Source organism: Phoenix dactylifera, chromosome 13 (assembly GCF_051530095.1).
Source record: "Phoenix dactylifera cultivar Ajwa chromosome 13, Ajwa_hap1_PhDact_Kaust_v1.1, whole genome shotgun sequence".
NCBI lineage: Eukaryota > Viridiplantae > Streptophyta > Magnoliopsida > Arecales > Arecaceae > Phoenix > Phoenix dactylifera.
In genome coordinates, this window is record NC_143202.1 from 1,110,449 (window position 1) to 1,130,539 (window position 20,091).

Consider the following 20,091-nt stretch of genomic DNA (forward strand, 5'->3'; position numbering starts at 1 on the left):
GAGGGCCGACCCCACTGTAGCATGGGTCGACCCCAAGAAAGCATGAGTCGACCCCAGCGTGAAGAGTCAGAAAAACAAGCTTCTGAATTTTTTGAGAGGGGTCGACCCCACTGTAGCAGGAGTCGACCCCACTGTAGCAGGGGCTGACCCCAGAAAAGTTTGAGCCGACCTCAGATTAATGAATAGTGACTTGAGCCGACCCCAGAAAAGCTTGGGTCGACCCCAGCACGGGTGACAGCCTAACGGCTAGTTCTGCAGATATACTTTTTAAGACCCCAACGGCTATAAATGGCTACTTTCTCCATTCCAATAGTAGGAAAGTGATCTTTGGAGGTTGGAGAAGTATTTAAGAGCCACTATTCATCAAAGGAAGTAATCTTGTAGGAATCTAAGTGTGCATTCAAGAGAAAGAGGAAATCCAAGAAAGTTAAGGTTATTGCTTTAAGTTCAAACCCAAAAGAAGTGTGTTGAGCGGAATTCAAGTACCTTCAAGAGCTCAACCAATTCATTGAAGAGTGAAGCAACCTTGGAAAAGAAGAGAAGAGCAATCTACAAAGCGATAATTATTTTCTGCTCTCTTCTTTTTTTGCATATTTGTTATATTTGCTCATTTAGGAGCTATAAACTTCTTTTCTATTATTCATTATAAGGTTTGTTGGTGACCCCGCAAAAACCTACTGTGTAGGTTGTTGGTGAGCACGCAAAACCAACGTTAGGTTGTTGGTGACCCCGTAAAACCAACGTTTGGTTGTTGGTGAGCCCACAAAACTAACGTAGGTTATTGGTGATCCCGGAAAACCAAATTGTAAAGGTTTTGGATTGTAAGCCTGAAAAACAATCCTATTGTAATCTGAGGGATTATAGTAAAATTTCCAAAGGGATGCTTGGAAAGTGGACGTAGGTGCCTTAGGGTGCACCGAACTACTATACATCGTGGTGTTTGTGTTGTGGCTTCATTGTTATTATTCTTACATTATCTTTCATCTTTGCTATAGTTTAATTCATTGAAGTAATTTAAGAAAGCATCCACCGTACTCAACTAAGGAAGTTTTTAAAGCACTAAAAATTTGGAAAAACCCAATGCACCCCACCTCTTGGGTTGTCACCTTGGGCAACACGCTATAAAATTTTTAAAAATATATGCATGCGACCACCACGGTTCCCAACAGTGGTATCAGAGCCATAGGTTCAAAGTAGTTTAAACATTTATGCTTAAAACAAGTTTTCTAATCTTAGTAGTCAAGTAATCCGATTAGAATGATCACCAGGCCGTCCGGTCATAAGAGAAAGAAGGGTTCATAACCCTCTTTTGCCATTCAATGGGATCTCTTATGGCGTGTAGGGGAGCCACTGTGATTCAATCCTTGAAGATGAACCACAAAAAGAAGATTAAAAGTAGTTTTAATCTTTGTAATTAAATCTAAAATCATAGATATATTTAGATCAGATTTAAAAGAGATTTATGATTGATTTAATTGCTATTTTACATGATTAATCAAATTTGAAAATTAGTTGCTTGTGATGCATGAGATCTAGGTAAATTCATGTTGATGTATATATGATATAAAGAACATGAATAAATCTAAAATCATAAACTTGTTTAGATTAGATCTAAATAAAATTTATTATTCATTTATTTTCTGATTTTGTATGATAAATCAAATCTGAAAATAAATGCATATGATGTATGTTGTTTAAGTTAATTCATATTAGCTTGTATATGTGATATATGAACATAAATCATCTAAGATTTAAACATGAATTAAATCTGAATTTTAAACATGATTAATTACAAATCTCAGATCTGAAAAATAAGTTTTAAGAACTGAAACTTTGTAATTAATATGTCATTAAGAATAATGCAATGATCTGAATTTTCATAAGCTTACACTTAATTGAGAATTAAGTGATATGAAAATCTAAATATAGAATTGTAACTCAATTCAATGACATTGCATAATTCATGGGGCATTTGGGTTAGCTCAAATCAAGTTCTTAAGATTGGGTTAGACCTAGTGTTAGAATCAATCATGGTCCAATTAGAGTTAATTAATCAAATCTAATTAAGTAGTAACTAGATTAGGTCAAGAAAACTCTAGGTCAAATATAATAATTGTAGATTGATCAATTCCATATCTTTGATTAGACCAAGATGGAACTTGATTGAGGCTCAGAGATAGAGCCCGAGTTATTTGAGTAATAAAATCGAAATTGATTAACCAGTCGGTGTCTAAGGTAAGTTTGGCAGTTTTGACCGGTGGTTTTTAATTGGGAGCTACTCGCACTGATTCATCTTTGTCGAGTTAATGGCATATCCCTTCCACCGATCTTACTTACCTGGCTGACATGGTCAATCACATTTTGATTGGATCACTTAATGATTCGAGTTGACCCATACCTTAAGGAAAATCAGTATGACTGATTTAGGTGTCTCCTTAACCGGATTGAATCTAGTTCTTATTAATATGACTTTATGAAGTCAGTGGGAGGATCTAGATTAATCGGTTCTTCTCATCTATTCTCAATTAAATCAAACCTCTAAAATTATTTGGTCCCTAAAATGAAATAGTTATGGGGATAACTAGGTCATAGTATTCCATTAAGTTGGGTGATAATGAGTCCAATGTTTCAATATCATTGGAGGTGCCACATTCCTGGTTCTTATCGGGCATTGGAATTATCATTCAATATATGATGAGGCGATTGTACCTTCAATAGATGATCTGGTGGGCCGAGCCACACTCAGGCTTGGTCATCTATTAGTAGATTACATAGAACCCTATCATTTAATGGTTGGACCTAACCAAAATTTTTGGTGGAGGCACCACACGCCTGCCAAAGAGACTAGGGCAAAAATTATCACTAGAAATTGTTTGGTGAAACAATTGATTTAGAACCTACCAATAGGTACATATGAGTTGGCCGAGCCACACTCGGGCCCATATGCGATCTATTAGGTTCTAGTGCCCACTAAAGAGTTAAGTGTAATTCTTCGAATTTGAGGTAGAGGCTACAAATTTGTATAAAATAATGGAAGGACCTTTAGACTAAAGTCCAAGTCTTTAGGGTATTATCAATTCATATACTGATAGCCGATTTTCTTTTTATGCAGAAATGGCCACTAGTTTATCACTTCGTTCATTGTTAGATAGTGACAAGTTGACTGGACCCAATTTCAATAACTGGCTTAGAAAACTTAAGATTATGTTAGAGTATGAACGGATCCTTTATGTGATAACGGATCCAACACCTGAGCAGCCTGCTGCTAATGCACGGGGTGCGGTCAGAGAAACTTATCAAAAGAGGCTCAGTGACCGTATCACTGTCCGATGCATTATGCTTGCTGCAATGACCGATGAGTTCAGTCGCCGATTCGAGAACGCCTAGCCCGAAGAAATCGTTCAAGTGTTGAACAAATCTTTTGGCACTCCCGACGACGTTGAAAGGCACAAGACTAGTTGTGCTATTTCAGCGCACGGATGAAAGATGGGGCATCGATGACTGATCATGTATTGTACATGATTGAGTTGATCGAGCGCCTGAGCACTTTAGATTTTTCCCTTCATGATCAATTGGGGAAAGATGCTATACTAAACTCTCTTTCTGGTTCGTACCGTCCATTTCTCACCAACTTTCGTATGACGAAATCGGTAGTAAATTATCACCAATTGTTGGATTTACTACAAACTTTTGAGAAGGATCACCAACTCCTAAAAGGATCGGTGAATTTAGTGGGAGGTTCATTCAAGGGTCGTGGTCCCTTTAACAAAGGGAAGAAGAAAAACAAAAATTAAAAGAAATAGGTGCATCGTGCTGAGCAAAGTCAGACTAAGAAGAAGAAGGCTGATCAGAGTAAGGCAGAGTGCTTCTACTGTAAGAAACAAGGGCATTGAAAGAGCAACTGTCCTCAGTACATTGCCTCTCTTGATCCGAACAGGCCAAAGAAAAAGATACAATTAGTTGCAGTTCGAGGTACTTATATGATAACACCTTGTAATTTCTCAATATGTGATAATTCGACCTGGGTATTGGATATCGGAAGTCCTTTTAATATTTATAATTCGTTGCAGGGACTACAGGTGAGTGAGAGATTTGAAGAAAAGTAAAAAGTTTCTAAATGTTGGAGATGGAAGATCAGTTCCAGTTCTAGTTTTAGGAATTCTGAAACTTGTATTCAATTCTCGAATAATAGTCTTAAGTGACTGTCACTTTTGTCCTTCCTTTCTGTTAAATGTAATTTATGTAGGCCTTTTGGCCATGAACGGTTATGAGATTTTAATAAAAAGAAATTACTGTGATATCGTTATGAATGGTGTTACTGTAATGTATGGACAATTGAGTAATGAGATTTACATATTATCATAGCCTGTTAATGTAATGTGCAAGTCAAGCAAGCGCCCTAGAATACATAATGTCATGGATGTCTACCTTTGGCATCATAGGCTAGGTCATATTAATAAGAATAGAATGAACAGGTTAAGTAAAGAAGAAATTATCAATGTTAATGATTGTGAATCATTGACAACCTGCGAGTCATGTCTTTTTGGTAAGATGACCAAATCACCTTTTACCAAAAAAGGTGAACATGCTAGTGACTTATTGACCCTTGTACATTCTGATGTATGTGGGCCAATGAGCACAGATGCTAGAGGTGGGTATTCATGTTTCATTACGTTTACAGACGATCTTTCGAGATATGGTTATGTCTATTTAATGAGACATAAATCTGAAGCATTTGAAATGTTCAAATTGTATCGTAATAAAGTAGAAAAACAAACTGGAAAGAGTATTAAAATTCTTCGATCAGATCGAGGGGGTGAATACCTTTTCAATAAGTTTTTGACATATCTGAAAGAGAATGGGATTCTTTCCTAATGGACTCCTCCTGGTACACCGCAGTATAACGGTGTATCAGAAAGGAGAAATCGAACCCTATTAGATATGGTTCGATCCATGATGGGGTTTGCGAATCTGCCCATATTCTTTTGGGGATATGCACTTGAGTCAGTCTACTACATTTTAAATAAGGTTCCAAGTAAGTCGGTAAATAAAACACCACATGAGATGTGGACTGGACGTAAGCCGATGCTCTCTCACCTTAGGGTTTGGGGGTGTCCGGCGTACGTCAAACGTTTAAAAATAGACAAACTTGGACCCAAGTCTGACAAATATTTTTTTGTCGGTTATTCTAAAGAAACTAAAGGATATTATTTCTATCTTGCTGAAGAACAAAAGTTGTTCGTAAGCAATAGAGCTATATTCTTAGAGAAGGAATTCCTTGGAGAAGGAAGTAGAAACTCTAATGTTGAGCTTAGAAAAGTTCAATATGCAGAAGATCCGACACCATCCACTGAACCAGTTGAGTCTGAATTGATTAGATCAAATCTGGAACCTATTTTAGATGCACCATTAAGGTGATCAGATAGAGTACCACGTCAGCCGGACATATACTACGGTTTCTTAGTTCGGGACGGGGATCCTGTCGAACTTGATAAAAACGACGAGGATTCGATCACATATATGGATGCAATGCAGAGGTATGACTCTGATAAATGGCTAGGAGCCATGCAATACAAAATGAAATCTATGAAGGTCAATGATGTATGGACATTAGTTGACCCACCTGAAGGGATTAAACCCGTAGGGTGTAAGTGGATTTTCAAAAGGAAACGGGGAGCAGGCGGTCAGATTGAGACCTATAAAGCCTGTCTAGTTACAAAAGGATATCGTCAACGTTATGGTATTGACTATGACGAGACATTTTCTTCCATGGCAATGCTCAAGTCTATTCGGATTGTGCTTGCGATAGCAGCACATTTAGATTATGAAATCTGGCAAATGGATGTAAAGACCGCTTTTCTAAATGAAGAATTAGAAGAGGAGGTGTATATGATACAACCTGAAGGTTTTATATCTGCAGATGAGTCTAAGGTGTGCAAGCTTCAAAAATCCATTTATAGATTAAAGCAAGCTTCACGGAGTTGGAACATACGATTTGATAAGGTGATCAAATCGTATGGCTTCATTAAGAATGAAGATAAACTTTGCATTTATAAATGGGCAAATGGTTCAGTTATTATATTTCTTATTTTGTATGTGGATGATATTCTTCTAATCGGAAATGACATTCCTGCATTACAAGGAATAAAGGTTTGGCTATCATCTCAATTTGCGATGAAGAATTTGGGAGAAGCATCTTACATCCTAGGGATGAAAATCTATAGAGATAGATTTAGAAGATTGCTTGGATTATCCCAATCCACATACATTGATACTATACTGAAGAGGTTCAGTATGATTAATTCCAAGAAAGGCTATCTTCCGATGGGCCCTGGAATCAACCTCTCTAAGAGAGATTGTCCGACAACCTCTCAAGAAAGAGAGAGTATGGATAGAATTCTATATGCTTCGGCAGTGAGATCTATAATTTACGCCATGACATGTACTAGACCAGACGTGGCATACTCACTAGGAGTAGTGAGTAGATACCAGTCTGATCCAGTAGCAACCACTGAAAGGTTGTAAAAACCATCCTTAAGTATTTGAGAAATACCAAGGACCAGTGGCTTGTCTATGGTGATTATGACTTGAAACTTGAGGGTTATACCGATTCCAGTTTCCAGTCAGATCGATATGATAGCAAGAGTGTGTCGGGTTATATCTTTACTCTTAAGGATGGTGCTATCTGCTGGAAGAGTTCCAAGCAGCATACAGTGGCAGATTCTACAGAAAATTGATACAAAAAAAAATCTGGCTGACCCATTTACCAAAGTCATCAGCATCAAACAGTTCAACGAATATAAGTCGAAGATGGGTATTAGATACTATGCCGATTGACATTAGGCATAGTGGGAGTTGTTGGGAATTGTATCCTAAGAGTCAATCGTTAGTGTGTTGATGATTGAATTTTGTAAATGAATTGACAAATTAATAAAGTGTTATTTGACATTGTTCATCATTTCATTGTACATCTTCAAATGAACTCTTATATGATGAAGTCCTTAGGACTTGTTTTATGATAAAGGAGGATTTATCTTCAAGTCCTTAAAACTGTTCGCGATCAAATGATATGCTGTTACTAGGACGACAGCATTATCGAGATTAGATCGTTGTGTGACATATACGTTGGCTGTTCTTTTAACCAAGGAGAGTGAAGACACTAATATGTCGCACAGGTGAAGTGTAGGAGTACATTTCACTGAACGTGACCAATTCCGGAATACTCTATTGTCGAGAGATGTTCCGAGTGGATATGGATATAAGTATTCCTCAGATCTGAGATCAGCACAGTGACTAGCAAACAACTTACTATACTTTGGTATCGGACTAGCAAAATTTCTAATTCTGGGATGGAAGGTTACTGGGTGCAGTCAAGTACTTGCGAAATCAGTGCGTGAGTCAAGATGGAATTGACCCCTCCTGAAAATAGGAGATAATGCTTTGTATTCAATTTAGCAAAACCTTGGCCAGGATAATCCTTATGAGGAGTCACAGGATTTCTAAATTTGATCACATAGAGGATGTACTTATTACAGAGTTGACAGAACTCTGAAGTCATTCTGGCATTAGGAGTCAAAGGGATGAATTATACAGTAACCATAGTCTAGGGTTACAGAATATTTGCTTCGCATATATTCGGCTTATCCAGACATCGGGTACAATTGCTAGATGGTCATTTCGATTAGTACAAGAAGTTGTTCTTGTGCTACCGGCTTAGATTCGAACCTATGGGGTCACACGCGTAGAAGTTTCTAGGTTGATCAAATGGCTGATTGATGATTAGGAATCATTCAGGGATAATTTGGTCAATTCGATTGACAAATTAGCTTAAGCAAAAATTGCATTAAAATAATTATTGAATTATTGAAGGGTTAATTAGTAATTGGATTGCTAATAAATTCAATTTGATTGAATTATTGGACTTTAATTAAGTAAAATTGAATTAGATTCAATTTAGGCTAAATTAGGGTTTGACGTAATTCGATCGGGTTCGACCCGAGCCGATTGAGCATAATAATTGATTAGACTTGACCCAATTAGATTGGGCTTGACTCAAGTCAATTAAGCATCCTTATTTGATGAGGATTAAGAGTCCAAATAATCAGAATTTATTATGGAGAAGAATTTCTAAAATTTAGGACCCTAGCTTTCTTTCTTGGAGAAGAAAGACACCTCATCCTTGTCCCTGAAAGCAGTGATGTCTTTCCTCTTTATTTTTGGCCAATTTTTGGCATGAGGAAAGAGGAGGCATGGGGCTATTTTTCAGAAAAATATGGCACCTCAAATCTTCCTAAAAAGATAGGAATCAAATTCCTACTTTGTAGGGACTGCATGGCACATCAAGCAGGGTGGCGTGCAGCTGAAGTTTGGGGTGTAATAACCCCCTGAGTTTTAGGGATTCCTGGTATAAGATTAAAATAGAATTTGTTCATCTCTTAGCTTTTGATTCACCAGAATTTTTTGGGAATTTTATCAGCCAAATTCGTTGGCCAAAAGAGGTGTGAGGCGTGGGGGGTCTTTTGGCTATAAAAAGACCCCCACGCCTAGGGTTTGACGAAGATGGTCTTTAGAAAGGGTTCTAAATTCTGAAAAAATTCTGAGAGCCAGCCACCTTCTCTCCTCCTTCTCCTTCATCTCCATCCTCATCATCTTGAAGAAGAATCAAATGTTGAGTGCTTCGAGGGAGAAAAGTTCAGCCACTGCAGCACCTCTGCACGAGCTAGCACTCCTATAGTTGTGGATCTTCCTAAAGCTTCGCATGGGCTATCTGTAGTGGCCGGACGCATGTGCGGCTATACAAGGTGATCAAGGCATCATCAAAGTTCTCAAAGTAAAAAGGTATGAGATCTGATCTCATTAAAAATTAAGATTAGAAATCAACTAGGTTGCTGAAATTCTGCATGACTACATGTTAGACATAGAATCATACCTACTTGTTTAGGATAAATGTTTAAAGTTCTGGATATATTTTTATTGTAGAGATATGATCTCTAGCATGCATAGGAATTAAATAGTTTAATTCATACTTCTGCTGTAAAATTTCTAAAAATATATGCATGCGACCACCACGGTTCCCAACAACTGGCCTATACTCCAAAAGGACGCCGTGGACTTCGTCTAGAGATGCGATCGGTATCAGCGAAATGCCAACATTCAGTGCCGACCCTTAGTCCCATTGACCTCAATCGGCGCCTCCTGGCCGTTTGCCCAATGGGGGATCGATATCTTGGATCCGTTTTCCTAAGCCACCAGACAGAGAAAGTTCCGCGTTGTCTCCATCGACTACTTCACCAAGTGGGTTGAAGCTGAACCGGTGGCCCGGATCTCCGAGCCGAAGATGCGGAACTTTGTCTGAAAATCAATAATCTGTAGATTCGGACTCTTCCATGTCCTCATATCTGACAACAGTCGTCAGTTCGACAACGTCCGCTTCAGGGAGTTCTACTCTGAGCTCGGCATCGACCATCGTTTCACCTCGGTCGCTCATCCACAAATGAATGGAGAAACCGAGGTGACGAATCACACCATCCCTCAGAGACTCAAAGCCGGACTTGACCGATCCAAAGGACAATGGGTCGAAGATCTCTACAATATTCTTTGGACCTATAGAACTACATTCCGACTCCCCACCGACGAAACCCCTTCAACCTGGCTTACGGAACGGAAGCCGTCATCCCCTTGGAAATCGGACTTCCATCGCTAAGGGTGGAGAACTACGATACAACCTCCAACTCATCTCAACTCAGAAGCAATTTGGACCTCGTCGAGAAGACAAGGGAGGCTGCCCGAGTCCGCATGGCGAGATACAAACAGAAAGTAGTACAGTACTACAACTCCAAGGTGAAAGTCAAGCTCTTCAAAGTTCTCTCTTAAGACTCTCTCTTAATTATTCAATACTTCTCCTGATGTTAATCTACTTGTGAACTTTAGGATGCCCGGCCAAGTTCGGGTGCCCCAACTAAGTTCGGGATGCTTCGTCGCGACAATTCTAAGTTTGGTCTCCATCTCCGACAAGACCCCGACCAAGCTCGGGAGGAAAGCACCGCTGAGCACCGCATAGTCGACCGCGAGCTCAAGCTCCCTCGACCTCGCGCACAATCCTCTGACCAAGCTCAGACACCTCAACCTAGTTCGAGATGGCCTGCTACGACGACTTCAAGCTCTACCCAATGATGTTCCAGCCAAGCTCGGGGATACCTAGTCACATTGGCCGTGATCTCAACTTCAGGTCCCGTCTGACGGCGCCTCGACCAAGTTTGAGGTCAAGAGCATGCAAGCTCCGACGGCAGCTCAACCTCGGTCTACACTGCCATCAAGCCCGAGCTTAGAGACTTAGCGGGATTCTTCCGAAGTCTGAGCCCAAAGACTTTGTGGGATTCTTTCGAAGTCTAAGCCCGAAGCCTTAGCAAGACTCTACCGGAGGCTGAGTCTAAAGACTTGGCGGATTCTACCGGAAGCTAAGCCTAAAGACTTAGCGGATTTTTTTCGGAAGCTGAGCCTAAAGACTTGGCGGATTTTACCGGAAGCTGAGCCTAAAGACTTGGCAGATTTTTTCGGAAGCTGAGCCTAAAGACTTGGCGAATTCTACCGGATGCTGAGCCTAAAGACTTGGCGGATTTTTCCAGAAGCCGAGTCCGAAAACTTAGTAAAATTCGCCAAACAAAGAGTTCAACTCAAGTGGTCGAGATAAAAGTTTGTTAATTGCGCAAATGAAAGCAGAAACGAACACACAATAGAGTTTGAAAAAGAAAGTGTTTCATTGATTGAAAGCCCAAAGGCTAAGTACAAAGTTTGAATTCGAGGCCGACCCACTTGGCCGTACAGTGGCCACGGTGGCCGACCTCATTTACAAAAAAAGGAAAAGGAAAAAGCTAAGTTCTAAGGCATCTCGGGAGCAGCAGTGGCCTCTGCGTCCGCCTCAAGGTCGTCCATGACGATCATGTTGGGATTGTCAGTAGGAGCTGCCCAAGGTCCTCCGCTGGTCCGTCTCTGCGAGCATCCGCAGCGACCTCGGATGGGGCTTCGCTAGTGGCCTCGGGAACAGCTTCAGATGCTCCTTTAGAAGTGACTTCGGTAACTTCTTCGGGGAAAGCCTCTTGAGTAGTCTGCTCGGCCGCCTTGGTCTCGGCCTCGACGATCTCCCACTCGGCCTCAAGGCTTACAGGCATGCCGCTGATCGCACCGCCATCCTCCGGACTTCCGGGCTCGCTTTCATTCTCGGCGATCCCCATACCGGGCTGAAGACCGCTGAGGTCAAACTGGGGGCAAATCCGCTGCATCTGCCTTCGGAAGTCCTCGAAGCCACGGATGAGCCCATCCACCGCTTCCTTCTCCATTAGATCGTAAAACTCTTCCGACTCCTGGAAGAGTTGCACCGCGTTTTGGGCTTGCTCCAGCGCCCTCTTTTCTCAAGCCTCAAGTCGCTCGATTTTCAGCCGAGCGACCCCCACCTCGTACTGATGGCCGGCGATCGCGGAGCGGGCTTCGACCAGACGCGCCTCGGAGGCACGAAGCTCCGACCTGGCCAAAGCATGCGAGGCCTTCTCTTCCTCGAGTTGCTTAATCACCGATCGCAGCTCGGCCTCGGCAGCCTCCATTCTCGCGGTGGCCTCCCTCCGTGCAGCCTCGGCTTCGCCGAGCTTCCTCTTGGCCTCCTCCTGCCCCCTCTGTCTCTTCCGAGCCTTGTCCTAATAGTTGGCCGCCACGACGACCAACATGTCGACCTCATGAAAATGCTGTAAAGAAGGAAAAATAGGGGTAAACAGAGGTCAAAGAGTTCAAAAGAATATGAAAGCTAAGGCAAGAAGCTAACTTACCCGGATGGCAGAGCAGTAGGTTTGATCGACAAGGCTGCCAAAGTCGGCAGCCTCGAACTCGGCCCAGTCGACCGGAAGCATTGCACAACAGAACACCTAGCGCGCAATTTGGCTATCATGGAGGGCCGAGTCGTCCTCGTAGACTACCCACTCTGGGCAAAAGGGCCTCCTCTCAGGGCGGCTCCCAGCCCTCGACGAGCTTGGAGCATCGGCCCTTGAAGAGCTCGGGGGGTCAGGCCTTGCCGAGCTCGGCAGAGAAGAGCTCGGAACCCCGAGGCCGCTACCCGGCTCGGGACCCGAGTGCCGCAAACGAATGACCTGGCGACTTGGCCATTGGAAAATTGAGGCCGGGCAAGTGGGGGCCGTTGGATCCCTCGTGCCCCTGGAAGAACTAGAGCTCACGCGCTAGGTAGGGGGAACTTCCTTCCGGATAAAGTCGGAAGTCCCGACCTCAGGATCCCTCACCTCGGCCCGAGCAGGAGTCGAGGCCGGCCTAGCCTTCTTTCTGGATGCGGGGGGAGCCCCGCCGGCCTCGGCTACCCTCTTTTTGTATCGGAAAAGGAGAGCTGCATTGCTGGCCACCATCTGTGCAATGTCTGAAAAGAAAAAAAAGTTCAAGCGTCAGATCGGCACCAGAAATGATGATGAAAACGAAACAAGTAAAACAAAAGACGATAAAACAGAGGAAGAGCAGTGCAACCGCCCTTACCTTGAGAGCGCGCCGAGCTCAAGCCGACATTCACCAGAGCCTCCTCGCTCAGGAGGTCGCTCAGAAGGATATCTCCTTCGAGGCCACGGAGAGCATCGAGAACCTTCTGCTCGCTCACCAAAAGTTTGGGGGGCTTGTTGATAGCCTTGAGCCGGGGTTTCCCTCACCTCGGGTCAAATCCCTACGTGCGCTCGAAGGAAAGGAAGAAAAATTTCTCCTTCCACCCACGAATGGAGGAAGGAGCACCTCGTAAAAAAGGCCTACCGCCCCGAAAGGCGAGGTAGAGCCATTCCCCATCCGCTGGGTTGGACTTTAACATGAAGCACCAACGAAAGACGTTCACCGAGGTCGGTATCCCGTGCGCAAGGCAAAGGAACAAGAAACCAACGATGGTCCTCCACGAGTTCGGAGCGAGCTGCACTGGGACGAGCTGATACGCCGCCAGGAGCTCGTTCACAAACCCGTGCAGGGGAAATCGCAGGCCGGCCCAGAGTGTCTCTATGTACATCCCAATCCGACCTGGAGGAGCTCTCGTCACCCGGTCTTCCAGCCCTGCGGGCTCAAGGTGAAACCCACGCTGAGGGAAGAACCGAGCGTGGATCAACTCCAACTCCTCCTCGGCCAAGCTGGACCCGACTCCGACTGGGCCATAACCTGTCTCCGACGCGACCTTCCTCCTGCGAGACAGGTCCCTACCAGAGAACGAAGCATCGCCCGACATTGCGGTACTCACCGAGTAGAAGAAGACGAAGAAGGAAGAAGACAAAGAAAGAGGAAGGAAGAAAAGACGAAAACCCCTCCAAGCAAATGAGGAAGAGAGACCTACTGTGGGTTTCACTGAAGGCGCCGACAGCTGAAAGTGAAGGACCAAGATAATCGCCGGAAAACGCCTCGGAGCACCGCCGGAAAAAACTGAGCAAATAACCGGAAGAAAATGGAAGAAGGAGGAGGCAACAACTGCGGCGGCCAAATGAGAGCTTTTAGTGTCAGGCCGGGGTTTATATAGAACTTCCCAACGGCTCGGATGGACAGAGCCAAATTGCACCTCCCGTCCAGATCGCGCCACGTGTCAGCCTCGGAAACCGAAGCAGCGTATTAACCTGGATCGACGCTTTAAAAGTAGAATCGAAACGGCGTCTCGTCGGATCCTGGAACCTCATCATGAATTCGCGGCTCAAAACTACCTCGAAAAGCAAAAGGGCGTCGCCTGGTGCCCTCATTAAAGACGCCCCGAAGCGCGTGGAACGGCGGAGCAATTTAAAGCTACCTGGTCCCACCAGTGTGATAAAGACAATTACTTCCTTCGTCCGAGCTCATAAGCGGCTCGAACTCGGAAGTCGGAGGGTAGTATTGGGAAAAAAATGAATTGCCCCAAAACACGTGGAGATGCATCGCCGGCACGTGACGACGGGCGCAATGACAGCAACCCTTAAGGCGCCCGACCTCAAGGGCGCCCGACCTCAAAGGCGCCCGACCTCAAGGGCGCCCGACCTCAAGGCGTCCGACCTAAGTGCGCCCGGCCTCAGAGCTCACAGCCTTGCAGCCCTGATCTCAGCTAAGTTGAGCCCGATCGACCTTACGTCCGAAGAAGACCCAGTCGAAGGATGAAGCAGACCTCTCCACTTCACTGGGAATCAAGCCCCTCTCCTCTTCTTCCGGGATCCAATCCCGCGACCTCCGCCTGAGCGACTGTTAGCAATTAAATGCGCACGATCTCTACAGACCTCCTGCCTGCCCAAAATCTTAGGCCATCCACGGCAACTCGTTGACTCAGTCAATTCCGTCCAGTCATCCACGACAACTCATCAATGCACACGATCACGCCCAATAATGACGATAATCCTTTAATTCCTCCAGTCACATCGCAGGTAACCCTGGCACCCCTCCTATAAAAAGGGAACTTCTTCCTCTGAAGCGGGGACTGGGGACTTCTGACTTTGACTTCTACACACACTCCCTCCTTCTCCATTAAGGCCCCCTCTGACTTAAGCATCGGAGGGTCGGCGTCGGAAACCCCGACCACCGGTTTCTTGCAGGTCTCCCGGAGGATGCAGCCCGCCGACGCACCATCTGCCGAAGCTCCTCCTTTCCAGCCAGCGGTCGCCCCCGGGTCCAGTTTCCAGCAACAGGATCATATATATATATATATATATATATATATATATATATATATATATATATATATATATATATATATATATATATATATATATATATATATATCAAATTTGATATATAATAGAGCAAAAATTTATCAATTTGAATCTAGCTTATTTAATAAATAGGTTAAAAATCTAAATGTGAAGCAGCCTAATCTTGCACGCAATGGATGGAGGGAAATTACATGGGTTAAACGGTTAAATATTGAGTGACACCGCAGAAAAAAGTATCCATTATTTAAGCAAAGATCGTTTTCCATTCTTTATACGGCATCCAGGGATAAGATAAGAAAACACGTGATAGATTGGAATCCGACAAAAAGAAATTTTAAAAATACGACCGGTGGTAGGTAGGAAGATCCGGAGCGAGATCTTTGATCCCTTTTGAACCCCGCGTTCTACCCCGAGTCCTCTCTATTTCTCATTGAGACCAAGCTCCGTCTGAACCTCAGCAGAGTAAGGTAGAACGCGAGCGGACGCCAAGAGAGAGGAAGGGAGTCGGAAATGGCGACGGCGTTCGAGCACCCGTACGTGCCGAGGGAACTCCATCTCCCGGGTTACGTCCCGTGCTTCCTCTCCCAGAAGGACATCCTCGTGCCCTACCTTGGCACCTCCCTTGTCGGCGTCGCCCTCCTCTGGCTCTTTTCCGGTACCCACTCTACTCCACTTCCTCCTCTTCCTCCTTCTTCCATTCCTGTGGGCCTTTCCTTCTTTAGTTGATGATCTTGGTCTCTAACATGCCCGAGATCCTGTTGTCAATGGTCGGGAGGAGCATGCAAGTGTTTGTGAAATTGTCACAGAGATTCCGTGGAAACATCTGATCTTGTTTACGATCTATCTATCTGCTCTATCTTTCTTAAACTTTTCTGTTTGCACTCTAGATTTGCTTATATCCCTAATATTTAGCAATGATTTTCCCCTCTGTTTATTTCTCCTAATGATTATGTGATAATGAGTGTGAAAGCTGATCGCACTCCATCTTTTAGTCTTGGAATCAGTTAAACCCATCTGGAATCATAATAAAGGGGGAATATACAGATAGTAGGTAAGAAAAGTTTCATCTTTTGGCCAATTACTATGTGATTTATCCCTAAAGAGTTTTAACTGTTCAGAATATTGTTATCTGCTATTTTCTTTTAACAAGTCCATGCTGAATGTAATGAAAGATGAGACCTTGGAAAGATGAGTTGCTAGGCTTGTTGTTGCAGGACTTGTACTACCTCTGTTAACACTTGCGCTAGTTGTTCATAATAGAATTTTTTTTTTAAAAAAAATGATTTGATTTGTGCTGATTTTTTTTTAAAAAAACTTTTGTTTTAGGGCGACTGTCAAAGATATCAAAGACTGATAGGTTGCTTATGTGCTGGTGGGCATTTACGGGTCTGACTCACATTATCCTTGAGGGCTATTTTGCTTTTTCCCCAGGGTTTTACAAGGAGAAAACTCCGCACTTTTTGGCTGAAGTCTGTAAGTTTTTGTGTACTACATTCCAGATGTTCCTTTGAATGCCGAAATGGAATTTCTCGGAGCTTGAGTTGTTAATTTTATGTTTGATGGCATGACCTGACAATGCAGGGAAGGAATATAGCAAAGGTGACTCCAGATATGCAGCGAGAGATGCTGGAGTGGTTACTGTTGAAGGGATCACTGCTGTCATAGAGGGTCCAGCTAGCCTTCTCGCTGTGTAAGACTTTGAATCACGTACTCTTTCTTGATTACTGAGTTTTGCTACCTTCATGATAAATAGTTTTTGAAAAATATTCAGAGTAGCTTGACATGTTATTTAGTTTGAAGTGTCTATGAAACGTGGAAGTATGGTTAAACTTTGACTCCGCAAAGGGATAGGGCTCCATGCATACCTTGATATCCAGAGTAACCAGCATGGGTGAAAACTATATTTATCTAAATTCAAGGTTTTGCTATTAGATCAGGTTTATTTTGAACTATAGTTTAATTTTGACTTTGGAAAGGGAAAGGCCTCATGCATTCAAACCTTGGTATTCAGAGTTACCAGCATGCAGAACTACATCACCCATTTAAAATAAGGTTTTGTCATCAGGTTTAACTTGGAAGCATAGTTTAATTTTCAAGTAACCAGCATGCAAGGCTACATCCATTTAATTTTTCACATGAGAACTAGGTAAGGCTACATGCATTTAAACCTTGCCATTCGGAGTAACCGTCATGCAAAACTCCATTCATTAAAAGTCCAGGTTTGTTGTTCAGATCAGGTTTAATATTGGCTATTTTGGCTATTTCTTATTTTGATAATGTATGTTAATGATATAAATTGTTAGAGGATTTTAGAGAGTGAAAGCACTAGAAAGAGGAGATTAAACTTTGAAGAATTTAAGCATACTCATGTTTTTTTATTTGATCAGGTTTCACATGGATTGACTAGAATAACTCTTTATTTTGTTTTTCAGCATATCTTCTATAGGTTGACCATTAAAAACATTATAGACTAACCAAAATATTGTTTGTAACTTTATATCAGCACTTGAATGTGCAAAATCTTCACCCTGATGTACGTACTTTTTAAGTCTGTGATCACTTTACTGCTCTATTTTGAATCTTGAATCTATGGTGGCTTTTATCACATTGTGCAAGCTTCATTTTACTATTATGTGTGCTTATGAGCAGGATTGTGAACACAGTGAATATATGCATTTATTCATAATTATCAACATGGGCATACAGGATAAAGAAATACTTTCAGATGCAGATTTATATGCATGAGTTGAATTTGTAACTTCCATGTTAAAAATATGTCTTTTAACATTATTAAGCATTCTAAAGTATTCTAGAATGGTAATAGAGTTATTTTTCTCGTATATTTGGGTGTTCTCGCAAAAGGTCGTGTTTTTATTGTTGTCATTTGATGCCAGTATGTGGGAATTGTCTTGGTTCGGCACAATATGATCCAGTTGAAACTACCAATTCCATGTAATGCTCTAAACCTTGCTAGAGGTGTTGTAGCAACTCCAACATTCATTACTAGAAAAGATATATCTCGTGACATCTTCACAATATACTCACAACATTTCCTATATTTAGCTACCTTAGGTAACTTAAAGTTCGACTTTTGTTAATGACCATTTAAACCTCATATTCTTGTGCCCTTCCTCAGTTCTCTCTGCGGATGTCCCTTGGTCCAGCTTTGCTTATGAATGTTACTGAATGGTTTAAATCATCTGCATTTGAGGGTGTATACTTAATCTATTTATTGCTTACAATTCATTCCTTTGCAATTTGAATTTACTTGTAAGTAACATGTTCAGCTATTATCTTAACAAACATTAAGGCATTGATTACCGTAGATTTGTTCCGGTGGCTTGTTAGAGGCCAAGTACCATATCAAGGTGGATGTGTTTGCCAGGAAGAATATCTTTGCTGTTTTAAGGGAAGCATGCTTCTGAGGTTGACTAGATTGCACAAGTCATTAAATGAATCTGTAGAGAAGCAATGAACCAACGAGTATATCCAGAGAGATTAGTAAGAGTTTTGTTAGAATGCCATGAATATGGTCAATCAATGGTTTAATGAAGTATTCTTTGATGTCCTGAGGGAGGGATCTTTAAAAGCTTTAAGAAGTGCAGCATAGCCAGTTCTTCAAGAGTTGAATGTACTTGATGTAGCATGTCTATTTATTTCATCTGAAGGTGTGACATCATGGATATCCTCAATGCTTTTATTAAAATAATTTGTTTGCTTTTTAATAGTGATATAAAATCTTGCTTTCTCCTTGAATGAACACCTTATCATCATGGTGTTGCATGGTTAGGGCATGATTAACCTGCTGTTATTAGGAAGTTTATGTCTACTGAGATCAGGAATTGGGTAGTGGGATCACCATAGACCTAGGATCAATTCTTGATTTTAAGGGTGAGGACAATTGAGAGCGAAGTAAAAGATAAAAGTATAGTAGACACAGTAATAGTCAAAAGCCTAGTTCGCAAGTGAGGGTTAGAATTGTAAAATGGAAAATATGAAGTCATGGATAGAGAAGGCTGACGAAGTCATTGGCATTGAGTTGAACGGGGGCATGGGAAGGTCAGTCTTTTGGTTTCTCATAGTAAATCAAACAAAAAAACTGGGGGCGGTTGTCTTCCTGATATGGTCATCCTCTCAGATGTCTAAAATTTACTTGTTTTTCATTGAACTGTGAAAGTGAAGTTTTCTCAGTGTGTGCTGCATGGAACCATCATACCTAGGTCCATCTGCATGAGACGCACTTTATTCTTGTAGTGTTCATTCTAAACATTGAATAATTTCTTTCTTGTAATGGTGATGATGCACTACCTCAAACTGCTGTATTTCGTCTGCATGGTAGAAGAATAGCAATGTTTTTGTTTCTCATTTCTCTCGCTTATTAGAGTGTTTTGATACTCAACAGGTACGCAATTGCATCAAGGAAACCGTACAGTTACATTCTTCAATTTGCGATATGTCTTGGCCAGCTTTATGGATGTTTGGTTTACTTCATAACTGCATTATTAGAGGGTGACAACTTCTCGACAAGCCTGTATTACTATTGGGCATACTACATCGGAGCAAACAGCTCTTGGGTTATCATACCGACACTCATTGCAATCAGGAGTTGGAATAAGATTAATGCAGCATTTAAAGTTGAGAAGAAGACAAAGCCTCTTTGAGGAACCACTGCTCGGGTCTTGGGGAGGAGAAAATTCCAAACTTCCAGTGAATGTAATGACCTTATTTATGGTTCATGCTCTTTGTGGAACTAGATTTCATTGACTGAAACTCTTGCATTACTGTGGTAGGGATTCTTGTTTGGTGATTTACAGGCCACTGGAAGCTTTGTTGTTTTAATTTTACCAAGCATTGCATAAGATTCGAAGCATGTGACATTAATAATATTATGGCATTAGGAAATTTGCCATCTGATGATGACCATTTGAGGAATGAATGTTACTGCAGTATCTTTCCTTCACAATCTTATTTACTGTCTCTGGGCACAATTTACATAAATATGGTGGCAGAACTGCAAGCATTTTGCTATGGTGACGATGGAAGCATGCAAGCTTGTGTGATCCACCCATCCACTTTGAGCTCTAGCTATTGAAAGATCCTCTCTGTTGATTTGATGCAGGCTAAACAATCTTCCCTTCCAGTTGAGTGACATGTCTAGGGTATCTGGGCATCATATTTGGCATCGAGAGCCAGTTTTTCTCTCTTTCTTTTTTCTCCTTTTTTTTCTTTTTTCTCCTTTTCTGCTCCCTTCTCCATCTACGAGTTCACCGAGAACCGCCAGCCCTCTCTGTGTACTCTCTTGTGGCTTCATCCTCTGCTCCTCCACAGCGATCATGGGTTGTAACAGATGCAATCTTTAGATTTCAGAATTGTCAAATATTGGTTTCATAACATGCAATGTGGCTTGAAATAT

The 20,091-nt window shown here is 42.2% G+C and overlaps 1 protein-coding gene across 2 annotated transcripts; it reads left to right on the forward strand.

The window, feature by feature from the left end:
- Positions 1-15,051: 15,051 nt before the first annotated feature.
- On the forward strand, positions 15,052-19,587 carry LOC103698789 (putative 3-beta-hydroxysteroid-Delta(8),Delta(7)-isomerase). 2 transcript variants are annotated; one of them, XM_008780838.5, is made up of 4 exons: positions 15,052-15,333; positions 16,005-16,151; positions 16,260-16,368; positions 19,081-19,587. In XM_008780838.5, exons 1-4 carry the CDS (start codon positions 15,189-15,191, stop codon positions 19,337-19,339), a joined length of 660 nt encoding a protein of 219 aa, XP_008779060.1. In that variant the 5' UTR covers positions 15,052-15,188; the 3' UTR covers positions 19,340-19,587. The 2 variants fall into 2 exon arrangements, with proteins under 2 accessions (XP_008779060.1, XP_088566051.1); XM_088709925.2 differs by lacking the exon at positions 16,005-16,151 and having other exon boundaries at positions 15,056-15,333.
- Positions 19,588-20,091: the final 504 nt, after the last annotated feature.